Source organism: Xenopus tropicalis, chromosome 6, assembly GCF_000004195.4.
Source record: "Xenopus tropicalis strain Nigerian chromosome 6, UCB_Xtro_10.0, whole genome shotgun sequence".
NCBI classification, from domain to species: Eukaryota; Metazoa; Chordata; class Amphibia; order Anura; family Pipidae; genus Xenopus; species Xenopus tropicalis.
The window spans coordinates 462253-476977 of record NC_030682.2 but is presented as its reverse complement, the minus strand read 5'-3'; the positions used below and the strand labels follow the sequence as shown (position 1 = coordinate 476977).

The window sequence follows — 14725 nt, the reverse complement described above, 5'->3', positions numbered from 1 at the left end:
TGTAGTGATCATACTGGCATGTCTGGGGTTAATATGCCAGTTCTCCATGCAGCCTATATACATGTCCTGCGGTTCCTCTAGCAGCTTCTTTCAAGGTGCGAAAGTGAGGGAGGAGCCTGGGGGCTGGCCTCTTCTTCTGACTCCGCCCCCTTCCACTCGGTTACTTCCTCCACCCCCAGATGTGCACTTTCAGGAAGACTTTTTGAACCAACCCCTGAGGAGCTGAGAAACGGGCAGCCCTTAACCCCCCGCATCCCAGGTCTGCCCCTCACTTACACACATGCCATGGGGGGAGCACTAGTCTGAGCTTATAGCCATGGGGGAGCACTAGTCTGAGCTTATAGCCATGGGGGAGCACTAGTCTGAGCTTATAGCCATGGGGGAGCACTAGTCTGAGCTTATAGCCATGGGGGAGCACTAGTCTGAGCTTATATACATGGGGGAGCACTAGTCTGAGCTTATAGCCATGGGGGAGCACTAGTCTGAGAGTATAGCCATGGGGGAGCACTAGTCTGAGAGTATAGCCATGGGGGAGCACTAGTCTGAGAGTATAGCCATGGGGGAGCACTAGTCTGAGAGTATAGCCATGGGGGGAGCACTAGTCTGAGAGTATAGCCATGGGGGAGCACTAGTCTGAGAGTATAGCCATGGGGGAGCACTAGTCTGAGAGTATAGCCATGGGGGGAGCACTAGTCTGAGCTTATAGCCATGGGGGGAGCACTAGTCTGAGAGTATAGCCATGGGGGGAGCACTAGTCTGAGCTTATAGCCATGGGGGGAGCACTAGTCTGAGAGTATAGCCATGGGGGAGCACTAGTCTGAGCTTATAGCCATGGGGGAGCACTAGTCTGAGCTTATAGCCATGGGGGAGCACTAGTCTGAGAGTATAGCCATGGGGGAGCACTAGTCTGAGCTTATAGCCATGGGGGAGCACTAGTCTGAGCTTATAGCCATGGGGGGAGCACTAGTCTGAGCTTATAGACATGGGGGAGCACTAGTCTGAGAGTATAGCCATGGGGGAGCACTAGTCTGAGCTTATAGCCATAGGGGAGCACTAGTCTGAGAGTATAGCCATGGGGGAGCACTAGTCTGAGCTTATAGCCATGGGGGAGCACTAGTCTGAGTTTATAGCCATGGGGGGAGCACTAGTCTGAGCTTATAGCCATGGGGGGGACTAGTCTGAGCTTATAGCCATGGGGGAGCACTAGTCTGAGCTTATAGCCATGGGGGAGCACTAGTCTGAGAGTATAGCCATGGGGGAGCACTAGTCTGAGCTTATAGCCATGGGGGAGCACTAGTCTGAGCTTATAGCCATGGGGGAGCACTAGTCTGAGTTTATAGCCATGGGGGAGCACTAGTCTCAATTTTTAGGTATGGGGGGAGTATTAATCTTGAGTTTATAGGCATGGCAGAGCACTAGTCTGAGTTTATGGCCATGAGGGGAGCACTAGTCTGAGCTTATAGCCATGGGGGAGCACTAGTCTGAGCTTATAGCAATAGGGGGAGCACTAGTCTGAGCTTATAGCCATGGGGGAGCACTAGTCTGAGCTTAAAGCAATGGGGGAGCACTAGTCTGAGTTTAAAGCAATGGGGGAGCACTAGTCTGAGTTTATAGCAATGGGGGAGCACTAGTCTGAGCTTAAAGCAATGGGGGAGCACTAGTCTGAGTTTAAAGCAATGGGGGAGCACTAGTCTGAGCTTATAGCCATGGGGGAGCGCTAGGCTGAGTTTATAGCCATGGGGGAGCGCTAGGCTGAGTTTATGGCATGGGGGAGCGTTAGTCTGAGCTTATAGGCATGAGGGGAGCACTAGTCTGAGTTTAAAGCAATGGGGGAGCACTAGTCTGAGTTTAAAGCAATAGGGGAGCAGTAGTCTGAGTTTAACAAAATAGGGGGAGCACTAGTCTGAGTTTAAAGCAATGGGGGAGCATTAGGCTGAGCTTATAGAAATAGGGGGAGCACTAGTCTAAGCTTATAGCTATGGGGGGAGCACTAGTCTGAGCTTATAGGCATGGGGGGCATTAGTCTGAGCTTAACAAAATAGTGGGAACACTAGTCTACATAACACCCCCATTCATACAGGCACCCCCATACGTGTAGCCTCACATGGGGAGACAGGGTGGGGCAGATACCCCTATACCTATGGGTGAGTAACAGGAGGCAGATACAGTAGGTAGAAATGAGATTTATTGGGGTGTCATTGAGTGACCCTACACATACAGACACCCCTATACATACAGACACCCCCATACATACAGACACCCCTATACCTAGGGCTGAGTAACAGGAGGCAGATACAGTAGGTAGAAATGAGATTTATTGGGGTGTCATTGAGTGACCCTATACATACAGACACCCCCATACATACAGACACCCCTATACCTAGGGCTGAGTAACAGGAGGCAGATACAGTAGGTAGAAATTAAATTTATTGGGGTGTCACTGAGTGACCCTACACATACAGACACCCCCATACATACAGACACCCCTATACCTAGGGCTGAGTAACAGGAGGCAGATACAGTAGGTAGAAATGAAATTTATTGGGGTGTCACTGAGTGACCCTACATATACAGAAACACAATACTAACAAGGACTAGTTACAAACACTAACCTACCGCTGATCATCAGTACTAACAAGTATCTCCGCTTAAGACCATGGACCTTCTGCTAAATCCCGCCCCCCCACTCACTACTAACCCCCCTTCTACCAAATCCAACCCCCATAACACTGACCCGCCCGGCCACTATCCAGCCCCCGACACTGTACCAAAGCCCGAGGGGAGCATTCCCAGAAATGGGTGGTCCCCAGTTGCCAGCTGCCCTATTACATCACAATATAGTGATTAGGTCACAACTAATTGCCCTTTGTGTTCCCCACTCCCAAGGAATTTGCCCCAGTGACATCACTGAGCTTCCTTCTGCCCTCTGTAACTGCCCCCATGAACCTGTCAGAGAGGGTAAAGGTAAGAGAAACTGCTCATGTGACCGACTTGTTACAGGCTCCGCCCACGTACCACGGGGTATAACCGAATCAGTGAAGGCAAAATACACCGAGATATGAGGAGCCCCCCATATAAACTGTGTGTCACCCCCCCAGGCAGCTCTGTTCGGTATATACCCCCAGTGGGGCACGGGAATCAGTATATACCCCCAGTGGGGCACGGGAATCAGTATATACCCCCAGTGGGGCACGGGAATCAGTATATACCCCCAGTGGGGCACGGGAATCAGTATATACCCCCAGTGGGGCACGGGAATTGCTATATACCCCCAGTGGGGCACGGGAATCGCTATATACCCCCAGTGGGGCACGGGAATCGCTATATACCCCCAGTGGGGCACGGGAATCGGTATATACCCCCAGTGGGGCACGGGAATCGGTATATACCCCCAGTGGGGCACGGGAATCGGTATATACCCCCAGTGGGGCACGGGAATCGGTATATACCCCCAGTGGGGCACGGGAATCGGTATATACCCCCAGTGGGGCACGGGAATCGGTATATACCCCCAGTGGGGCACGGGAATCGGTATATACCCCCAGTGGGGCACGGGAATCGGTATATTCCCCCAGTGGGGCACGGGAATCGGTATATACCCCCAGTGGGGCACGGGAATCGGTATATACCCCCAGTGGGGCACGGGAATCGGTATATACCCCAGTGGGGCACGGGAATCGGTATATTCCCCCAGTGGGGCACGGGAATCGGTATATACCCCCAGTGGGGCACGGGAATCGGTATATACCCCCAGTGGGGCACGGGAATCGGTATATACCCCCAGTGGGGCACGGGAATCAGTGAAGGCAAAACATATGAACTCACTGTATTTGTAGCCACGGGACTGGGCAATATTGTGATCATGGCACGTGCCAACTGGCATAGCGACCAGCAGCCCTTAGCATTTGGCATGGCATTGGAATTGTGGGCACAATCGTGGGCACATTATGGCACAATCATGGGCACATTATGGCACAATCATGGCACAATCATGGGCACATTATGGCACAATCATGGGCACATTATGGCACAATCATGGCACAATCATGGGCACATTATGGCACAATCGTGGGCACATTATGGCACAATCGTGGGCACATTATGGCACAATCGTGGGCACATTATGGCACAATCGTGGGCACATTAGGCACAATCGTGGCACATTAGCACAATCGTGGGCACATTATGGCACAATCGTGGGCACATTATGGCACAATCGTGGGCACATTATGGCACAATCGTGGGCACATTATGGCACAATCGTGGGCACATTATGGCACAATATGGCACAATCGTGGCACAAGGCTAGGGCAGGCCCAGGGCACGGATACTCTGATACATTTACCCAAGCGTCGGGCACCAGAGGGCCCCAAGGCACAGGGGGGGCAGTATCATGGGGAGAGCTCACTGCCAGGGGCCAATCAGTGGGGTGGGTATAAGGGCCAATGGCGGGCAGTAGGGGCGGCACATGATGTCTGTAGCAGTGATGGGACCATGTTAGAGCCAAACGGCGGGAAGGGAGGCGCCAGGGGCCCCGAGGCTGAGAGAGGAGGAGCCTACGTGTTCCTCACCCCCAGGGACTGCTCCAACTCCTGTCTGCGCTGCTGGATCTGCAGGGGGCAAGAGAGAGGGGCAAATCCTTTACTGGCACAGGGTGGGGGCAATGGCACAGAATGCACCCCCCTCACTCACACTCCGTGCCTATGAGTGCACCCCCTCACTCACACTCCGTGCCTATGAGTGCACCCCCTCACTCACACTCCGTGCCTATAAGTGCACCCCCTCACTCACACTCCGTGCCTATAAGTGCACACCCTCACTCACACTCCTGCCTATGAGTGCACCCCCTCACTCACACTCCTGCCTATGAGTGCACCCCCTCACTCACACTCCATGCCAATGAATGCACCCCTCACTCACACTCCTGCCTATAAGTGCACCCCCTCACTCACACTCCATGCCAATGAGTGCACCCCCTCACTCACACTCCATGCCAATGAATGCACCCCCTCACTCACACTCCTGCCTATAAGTGCACCCCCTCACTCACACTCCATGCCAATGAGTGCACCCCCTCACTCACACTCCGTGCCTATAAGTGCACCCCCTCACTCACACTCCATGCCTATGAGTGCACCCCCTCACTCACACTCCATGCCTATGAGTGCACCCCTCACTCACACTCCATGCCAATGAATGCACCCCCTCACTCACACCCTGCCTATAAGTGCACCCCCTCACTCACACTCCGTGCCTATGAGTGCACCCCCTCACTCACACTCCATGCCAATGAATGCACCCCCTCACTCACACTCCGTGCCTATAAGTGCACCCCCTCACTCACACTCCATGCCTATGAGTGCACCCCCTCACTCACACTCCATGCCTATGAGTGCACCCCCTCACTCACACTCCATGCCTATGAGTGCACACTCACCTTACAATAGAAGTAGCGGCTGACAGCCTCCTGGGACCAGGGTTCCTGATAGAAGTCGGCTCGCCTCTCCTGCTCGGGGTTCCCCACAACATCAGTCATGATCTGAAAGAGAGGAGAGAGGGTTGGGGGAACAGATTGCTAGCTCCTACGCCTGCACCTTAGTCCTGAGATCCGGGACAGAAAGTGGGGGGGTGTTTGGAGCTTGGGGCGCATGATACGGAATGGCTGCCCCCCAATCTCTGAGCCCCCCAGTCTCTGAGCCCCCTAATCTCTGAGCCCCCAGTCTCTGAGCCCCCCAATCTCTGAGCCCCCCCAATCTCTGAGCCCCCCAGTCTCTGAGCCCCCCAGTCTCTGAGCCCCCAATCTCTGAGCCCCAATCTCTGAGCCCCCCAATCTCTGAGCCCCCCCAATCTCTGAGCCCCCCAGTCTCTGAGCCCCCCAATCTCTGAGCCCCCCAATCTCTCAGCCCCCAGTCTCTGAGCCCCCAATCTCTGAGCCCCCAGTCTCTGAGCCCCCAATCTCTGAGCCCCCCAATCTCTGAGCCCCCAATTTTTGAGCCCCCCAGTCTCTGAGCCCCCCAATCTCTCAGCCCCCCAGTCTCTGAGCCCCCAGTCTCTGAGCCCCCCAATCTCTGAGCCCCCAATCTCTGATCCCCCCAATCTCTGAGCCCCCCAATCTCTGAGCCCCCCCAATCTTTGAGCCCCCCAATCTTTGAGCCCCCCAATCTCTGAGCCCCCCAATCCCTGAGCCCCCAATCTCTGAGCTCCCCAATCTCTGAGCCCCCCCAATCTCTGAGCCCCCAGTCTCTGAGCCCCCCAATCTCTAAGCCCCCAGTCTCTGAGCCCCCCAGTTTCTGAGCCCCCCAGTCTCTGAGCCCCCAAGCCCACTGTGGCTCTTACTTGAGGGGGGCTGACAGATATGGTGGGAAAATGCTGACGGTCCAAGTCCATTATAGCGGTTTAAGGAGTGGTTGGTGCACTAGCTCCTCCTACGTATCCCAGCAGCCTTTGCCCAGGCCTTACCTTCAGGTCCCTGCTCTGGGAGAGGAGCCAGTCCTGTATGTAACCCTTTGGGTCCCGGGAGAAACTGAGCATGAAATCTCCTTTGTATCTTCAGCTGATTAATTGATTCAATGGTCTCGTGGATCTACAGGAAGAGAGAGAAGTGGGGGTCACTCCAGGAATGGGGGCGGAGCTGTCAGTATTAGCCCCGCCTGCTTTCCTAGCTACCCTATAGCACCCCGCGTTTATGTCTCTATAGGAGGAAATATCTGCCTGAAAGCTGCTCATTGGTTTTGGGAGGATGTGATGGTGCTGTGAGTGGGGGGCTGTAGGCAGTACAGTTGGTGGGGTTTGGGGGGGGTTTGCCCAACTTATATACATGGGAAGAAAATGTAGGGTTTATATGCCCTTTATTCCATCCTGGTGCTACAGGATCAGCTACTCACCGATTGGCCGACTCATATACTGTGACCATATGTCATTAATTTGAATGAGTGTGTAACTGGTAGTAACTCCCACATCTTGGATCCATCCCCTACTGAACTTGTGTACTCAGGGTGTGGGAGAACAGGTTGGGAGGACGTTGGGGGGCTTATTATGTAACTGGGAGCAGGATCGTTCAGTTTCCCTCTAGATCACACCAAGGGCCCCAGACTTTGTCAAATTTGTCAGGTGCGCCCCTAATTTCGTACGTGAGTTTATACAGAGGGGCAACCACATTCACTAAATTCTTCCAGGCTGTAATGGTGGGCAGGGTAGGGCCCATCCAATGCATAGAACAATAATATTCTGTAGCGTATCCGGGAGCTGTTTTGGGCAATTATGTTGTCTCCTAGCAAGCAGGTTTCAGGTGCAGTCACATTGGGGAAGGTTGTTTGATAGGTATTTAGTGACTGTCGACCAGAACTTAGCGATGTGGGGGCATGACCAGATCATATGAAAGAAGTTAGCAGGGCTTGCTGCACATCTCGGGCACCTATCTGTTGGGGTACGGCCCATCTGGCGCAGCCTTAATGGTGTGATATAGAGGTGATGAAAGGTTTTATACTGTATTAATCTGTCTTTAGTAGATATGAGACAGTTGTACATGGAGTCTGTTGTCTCTTCCCAGTCATCTTGGGTGAGTGCTGGTATTTGGGAAGTCCACCATATTTGTGCGGAGTTAAAGGGTTTGGGGCCTACTGAAAGTAAGTTTTGGTATAGATTTGAGGTGAGCTTTGCTGAGTTGTTAGAATGAAAGATTATCTCCACTGTTAATGAAGTGAGCTGAGGGGCGAGAGTGTCAAATTGGTCCCTGAACGCTGATATTTGTAAAAAGGGAGAGCAGGTTGTTGAGCTTTCTCTCGGATCTGTGCGTATGTTGGGAAGGTTGAGTGTTCTGTTAGATCTCCCAGATATTTGATATTGTGGCGCGGCCAATATATGAAGTTGTGTAGTGACCTAAGTTGTGGTAAGTATTGGTTACCCCAGAGAGGAAGCCTAGACGTAAGTAAGGGTGGCGGGTGTTTGAGTAGAGTGAGTGCGATGGTCCAAGCTTTATGCGGGATAGTTAAGGTTGTTGGTAGTGGGCCTGTGTCTTTAAGGTGTCGATATGGAAAGTTACTCAGTCCTTCCAGCGAGCCGAGTATTGTTGCCTGGAGCTGCGTATTTGGATTATAAGGGTCATGAATAAAACACCAGTGTAGGTAGTGTATCTGCGAGGCTAGGTAGTAATGGTAAAAGTGAGGGAGGGCTAAGCCTCAGTTAGGGGGGCGCAAAGTTTCGTCCAGGCCATTCTAGGGGGCCGATGGTTCCAGACAAATGGCAGGATAATCTGATTAAACGTCTTAAAAAAGGTTTTAGGGATAAAGACCGGGGCGTTGTGTAGTATATATAGAAATTTGGGAAGATATATCATTTTTATTATATTTATGCGGCCCCAGAGTGAGAGTGGTAGCTTGGACCATTGGGCCAGTCGGGTTTTAAGATCTGCAAGTAAGGGGTCTAGGTTGAGTGACATGTATTTAGTAAAATCCACCGTTATCCAGACCCCCAAGTATTTAAATTGGTTGGCCCACTTCAGAGGTATATTGGGTACTACGGGTTGTGGTTGAAGCGGATCTACAGGACAAAGGATTGATTTATCCCAGTTGATTCGCAGACCGGAATAGTGGCCAAAGTTGTCCACTAGTTGCAACAGAGAGGTCAGCGAATCCCTGGGATCTGCGAGATATATTAGTAGGTCGTCTGCATACAGTGATACTTTTTCTTTGATATTGCCGTACGTAAGGCCCTTAATACCCGGGGTGTTTCTGATCAGTATGGCTAGGGGCTCTATTGCTAGGGCAAATAATATTGGTGAGAGGGGACAGCCTTGACGAGTCCCTCTTTCCAGAGAGAATGGGAGAGATGTAATCCCATTTACTCTGACTCTTGCTGTGGGACGTTGGTATAACAGCTTGATCCACTTTAAAAAATGATTGGCCAAAGCCGAAGTCGGACAGGACCTCCCATAGGTATCCCCATTCAATTGAGTCAAAAGCTTTGGCAGAGTCAAGGGAGGCGACAGCTCTGGTGTCCGTCTCTAAGTGAGGGATTTGTAGGTTGGTAAAGAGTCTCCTTAGATTAATGTCAGTGGATCTCCCGGGCATAAAGCCTGATTGATCAGGAAGGTCAGGAACCACCCGTTGGAGCCTCACCGCCAGAATTTTGGCATCTGTGTTGATTAGAGAAATGGGGCGGTATGAGGAGCAGAGGGAAGGATCTTTACCCGGCTTCGGAATGACCACTATTAGCGCCTCAGCAAAGGAAGCGGGTAGCGCTTGGTTATCATAAGCATATTGCAGAGTTTCTAGTAGTTTAGTGGGAATATTTTCAGATAGTGCCTTATACCAGTTGGATGGTAGTCCATCTGGACCTGGGGTCTTATTGGGGGGAAGGGTGGCAATTGCGTCGGCAATTTCTTGCCTTGTAATTGGGGCATCTAGGTATGCCCTATCTGCTGGGGTTAATTTTGGAATAGGGATGCTTGCTAGGTATTGCATTAGTTGTGCCTTAGTGTAGGTGACTGTAGTTGTGTATAGGTTTTTATAGTAGGAGGCAAATTGTTGTGCAATGGTTTTGGGTTCTGTGGTAAGTGTGCCGTCATCTTGGCGAATGTGGGATATTGCTGTAGAGTTGTTCTGGGGTTTAGACAGGTAGGCTAGAAGTTTACTACTCTTGTCCCCCTGCTCAAAAATGCGTTGATTTTGATATAGCACTGCCTTTCTTGTTAGTGAGACAGTAGCCCGACTAAGGGAACTTCTTGCAGACAGAAGCTGTTCATATGTGTGCTCTGTAGGGTTTTGGGTATGTGTAGCTTCTGCTGCAACAAGAGTTTTCTCTGCCTCGTTTAACTGTTCCTTTTTTTCCTCTACTGCTATTAGTTCACCCCTCATAACTGCCTTAGAGGCATCCCATAGCATTGGTGGTGAAGCTGATTTATCGTTTAATTCCCAGTATTCTGTGTATGCATTTTGGTTCTGAGCCGCAACTACGTCATTTTTGAGCCATAAAGGACTCAACCGCCATAATCTGTCTACCTGAGATGGGTTCCAGCGGAAGGAGAGGCTAAGTGGGGAGTGGTCTGACAGGGCTTGCGGTAGATATTGTATTGTATCAACCATGGGCAATAGATCGGCAGAAGTAAAAGCCAGATCAATTCTTGAGAGGGATTTGTGGGTGAGAGAATGGCAGGCGTATCTGCCCATCCCGCAAGTCTGGTAGATGTGTTGGGTTCTATTTTAGATCTATCTAGAGAGGGATTCATGCAGTTATTAAAGTCACCCATGATGAGAAATGGACTTATGGGGAATTCTGCCAGCTTAGAAACAACTTGATCTAGGACGGACATCGCAAACGGCGGTGGTATACACATATTAACAATTGTTATGGGTTTATGAGCTAGGAGACCATGAAGAATCATGAATCTACCATAGTAGTCCATATGTAGCTTGATGAATTCGAATGGAACCCCTTTACGTATTAGTATTGAAAGTCCTCTGGAGTAGGAGGAATAAGTAGAGTGGTAGTGCCATCCCACCCAGGGTTTTTTAAGTGCTAGTATTTTTTGGCCCGTAAGGTGGGTCTCCTGCAGTAGGAGAATAGAGGGAGGGTACCTCTTTAGGTAGGTAAACATGAGACTCCTTTTGAATTTAGAATTAAGCCCTCTTATATTCCAAGAGGTCACTGAGATCTTAGCCATATTGCGCTAGATTTGAGATGGCCTTGCCGTGAGCGATGTCCGTCGTTATTTTGCATTTACAAAAGAGCTTCATATTAAATTGTAAGACCTGGAAGTTAGTATTGTAGACAAACAAAAAACATAACATCCCCAACAAAAATTCCCTAGCCCTCCCTACCCACCTTCCCAACCTAGGTGGGTCTAGTACCCAAAACTGTAGCATGCTTATAGAAGCTTTTGAGAGCGTGTCCGCACTCATCTAGTTATTGTAATAAAAACTTAGAAAAAGTAGCAATAACTGGAAAAAAAGAAAAAAGAGGGGCAGCACGAAAGCTACCGCGGCATCAGAGTTCTGTGGTATAACCAGACTAGGAGAGTCAACAGGAGTGCCAAAGGGGTGAGGGAAGTTTGGAAGTTCTTTAAAGGATGTCTAGCGTGGCAAACTCCACAGCTTGGAGCCTTCAAGAGCTCAGTAGGGTATCTGAGAGACCGTCAAAGTTAAGCAATCCTAGGAAAATGTCTGGAGCCATTGGCATCACATCAGGAGTGTTTGAGGATACTACAGAGTAACTGGTTGTCAGCTTTTTAGTCGCGTGGTGGTGATCTTCTAGGATTCCTGCGGCTTAGCCAGTCCTCGGCTTCTGCCGGTGAATTGAAGAACTGCACTCGATCGCCATCTTGTATTCGGAGCCTTGCAGGGTACATCATTCCATAGGGAATACGTGCTTCACGAAGGCGCCTTTTAATTGCTGTAAATGTTGCTCTTTGCTTCTGTATTGTTGGCGAGAAGTCTGGGTATAATGGAACTGTTGATCCATTGAAGGTAATGGGACCCTTAAGCCTTGCAGCCTTTAAAGCAGCATCACGGTCCCTGTAATTCAGCATACGCAACAGGAATGGTCTTGGAGGTGCACCAGGAGGATGTGGCTTGGTGGGAACCCTATGGGCTCTCTCAACTACGAATATCATAGAGAATATGTCGTTTCCTAAAGTTTGTTTCAGCCAGTTTTCTATGAAAGCCTCCGGGTTTTGGCCTTCCACTTTCTCCGGTAGGCCCACAATGCGCACATTGTTTCTACTGAGTCTGTTTTCTAGGTCCTCCGTTTTACTGAGCGCTTGTTGGAGTTGTTGTTTAATGGCCGTAACATCATTTGGAATAGGGGAAACTGTGTCCTCCAGTGTGGAGACCCTGGTTTCTATCTCCGTAGTACGTTCTCTTATATAAGTCATGGCGCAGGAGAGAGATGTCCGTAGTACGTTCTCTTATATAAGTCATGGCGCAGGAGAGAGATGTCCGTAGTACGTTCTCTTATATAAGTCATGGCGCAGGAGAGAGATGTCCGTAGTACGTTCTCTTATATAAGTCATGGCGCAGGAGAGAGATGTCCGTAGTACGTTCTCTTATATAAGTCATGGCGCAGGAGAGAGATGTCCGTAGTACGTTCTCTTATATAAGTCATGGCGCAGGAGAGAGATGTCCGTAGTACGTTCTCTTATATAAGTCATGGCGCAGGAGAGAGATGTCCGTAGTACGTTTCTCTTATATAAGTCATGGCGCAGGAGAGAGATGTCCGTAGTACGTTCTCTTATATAAGTCATGGCGCAGGAGAGAGATGTCCGTAGTACGTTCTCTATATAAGTCATGGCGCAGGAGAGAGATGTCCGTAGTACGTTCTCTTATATAGTCATGGCGCAGGAGAGAGATGTCCGTAGTACGTTCTCTTATATTTTGCAAGTCATGGCGCAGGAGAGAGATGTCCGTAGTACGTTCTCTTATATAAGTCATGGCGCAGGAGAGAGATGTCCGTAGTACGTTCTCTTATATAAGTCATGGCGCAGGAGAGAGATGTCCGTAGTACGTTCTCTTATATAAGTCATGGCGCAGGAGAGAGATGTCCGTAGTACGTTCTCTTATATAAGTCATGGCGCAGTTCAACATGTTAGGTTTGAGCCCCTGTTTGACCAATAGTGATTCTCAGCTGCCACACTAGAGGGTATGTGGCTAGCCTCAGTGTTGTAGTTCAGCTGTGTGCTCTGCAGCCCTTATATTGTGGCATATAAATAGCAGGTGGAGTGAGGCCTGGTGTGGAGCACGCTGCTGGGGTTGATGTGAAGGCGCCCCCGGGGTCAGGGTTTACTCACCCTCCTCTTTTCTAGCACCCTTGGAGCTTTTTTTGTGCCTTTCTGGGTGCAAAACCGGCGTTCCGCGCCGATGTCAGGCTATCGTGGGCAGGCTTCCAAAATTTAGGCCGCGGCTTCCGTGGCGCGACTAGGCCGCGGTTAGATTTTTGCTGTGGCGGCACCGGAGCGCTCCGCTGAAGCGGCTGGCGTGAGAGGGGAGGTAGCGGGACCCCTCTGCTTCCCGTGGGGTAAGTGCTATGGGGGGATATCCCCTGTATGTGGTTTTTGTTACCACAGACCCCGGGAGCGCCAGAAGATGCGCCCTACTCCATGCGCAGCTGGACACGCCCCCCATATGTCATTAATTAGTAATTAGTAATTAGATCCCACCCCCATCTCAAGCCGGGGAACGAGCCACTCGGGCGCCCAATGTTGTGCCTGTCACTGCCCCTCTCTCCCCATTTAACCCTATCTCTGCCCCCAGTGAGATATATGTTGGGGTAACAGCTTTGGGGGGAGACCAATGTTGTGCCTGTCGCTGCCCTTCTCTCCCCATTTAACCCTATCTCTGCCCCCAGTGAGATATATGTTGGGGTAACAGCTTTGGGGGGAGCCCAATGTTGTGCCTGTCACTGCCCCTCTCTACCCATTTAACCCTATCTCTGCCCCCAGTGAGATATATGTTGGGGTAACAGCTTTGGGGGGAGCCCAATGTTGTGCCTGTCACTGCCCCTCTCTACCCATTTAACCCTATCTCTGCCCCCAGTGAGATATATGTTGGGGTAACAGCTTTGGGGGGAGCCCAATGTTGTGCCTGTCGCTGCCCTTCTCTCCCCATTTAACCCTATCTCTGCCCCCAGTGAGATATATGTTGGGGTAACAGCTTTGGGGGGAGCCCAATGTTGTGCCTGTCACTGCCCTTCTCTCCCCATTTAACCCTATCTCTGCCCCCAGTGAGATATATGTTGGGGTAACAGCTTTGGGGGGAGCCCAATGTTGTGCCTGTCGCTGCCCTTCTCTCCCCATTTAACCCTATCTCTGCCCCCAGTGAGATATATGTTGGGGTAACAGCTTTGGGGGGAGCCCAATGTTGTGCCTGTCGCTGCCCTTCTCTCCCCATTTAACCCTATCTCTGCCCCCAGTGAGATATATGTTGGGGTAACAGCTTTGGGGGGAGCCCAATGTTGTGCCTGTCGCTGCCCCTCTCTCCCCATTTAACCCTATCTCTGCCCCCAGTGAGATATATGTTGGGGTAACAGCTTTGGGGGGAGCCCAATGTTGTGCCTGTCGCTGCCCTTCTCTCCCCATTTAACCCTATCTCTGCCCCCAGTGAGATATATGTTGGGGTAACAGCTTTGGGGGGAGCCCAATGTTGTGCCTGTCGCTGCCCCTCTCCCCATTTAACCCTATCTCTGCCCCCAGTGAGATATATGTTGGGGTAACAGCTTTGGGGGGAGCCCAATGTTGTGCCTGTCGCTGCCCTTCTCTCCCCATTTAACCCTATCTCTGCCCCCAGTGAGATATATGTTGGGGTAACAGCTTTGGGGGGAGCCCAATGTTGTGCCTGTCACTGCCCCTCTCTCCCCATTTAACCCTATCTCTGCCCCCAGTGAGATATATGTTGGGGTAACAGCTTTGGGGGGAGCCCAATGTTGTGCCTGTCGCTGCCCCTCTCCCCATTTAACCCTATCTCTGCCCCCAGTGAGATATATGTTGGGGTAACAGCTTTGGGGGGAGCCCAATGTTGTGCCTGTCGCTGCCCCTCTCTCCATATATAACAATCTCTCCCCCCACGGAGATATATATTGTGGGAACACCTTTGTGGGGAGCCCAAAGTTGTGTCTGTCCCAGCCCCCCTCCCCCCATAAAAAAATATCTTCCCCCCGCGAGAGATATATTTGGTGGAAAACATTTTTGTGTGGGGGAAAAAAAAAAACGTGTCGCTGCCCCCCCCTCCCCCCCCTA

At 51.0% G+C, this 14725-nt stretch overlaps 3 protein-coding genes across 3 annotated transcripts in view; all 3 read right to left on the bottom strand.

Annotated features, from left to right (window-relative positions):
• Positions 1-2519: 2519 nt before the first annotated feature.
• LOC116411503 (skin secretory protein xP2-like) lies at positions 2520-4143 on the bottom strand. The gene is made up of 2 exons (XM_031903832.1): positions 3779-4143; positions 2520-3748 (listed from the first exon to the last, which is right to left on the bottom strand). The coding sequence occupies exons 1-2, from the start codon at positions 3881-3883 to the stop codon at positions 2831-2833; spliced, it is 1023 nt and encodes a 340-aa protein (XP_031759692.1). The 5' UTR covers positions 3884-4143; the 3' UTR covers positions 2520-2830.
• Positions 4144-4172: 29 nt separating this feature from the next.
• On the bottom strand, positions 4173-6764 carry LOC116411504 (SWI/SNF-related matrix-associated actin-dependent regulator of chromatin subfamily D member 3-like). The gene is made up of 3 exons (XM_031903833.1): positions 6460-6764; positions 5438-5539; positions 4173-4610 (listed from the first exon to the last, which is right to left on the bottom strand). Exons 1-3 carry the CDS (start codon positions 6529-6531, stop codon positions 4557-4559), a joined length of 228 nt encoding a protein of 75 aa, XP_031759693.1. The 5' UTR covers positions 6532-6764; the 3' UTR covers positions 4173-4556.
• A 5703-nt stretch (positions 6765-12467) lies between these two features.
• Positions 12468-14725, bottom strand: part of smarcd3 (SWI/SNF related, matrix associated, actin dependent regulator of chromatin, subfamily d, member 3) — a 76783-nt gene continuing 74525 nt past the window's right edge. The window contains exon 9 of the mRNA XM_031903937.1: positions 12468-12593. Within this exon, the coding sequence (XP_031759797.1) occupies positions 12468-12593 (126 nt within the window). The remainder of the gene's footprint in view (positions 12594-14725) is intronic.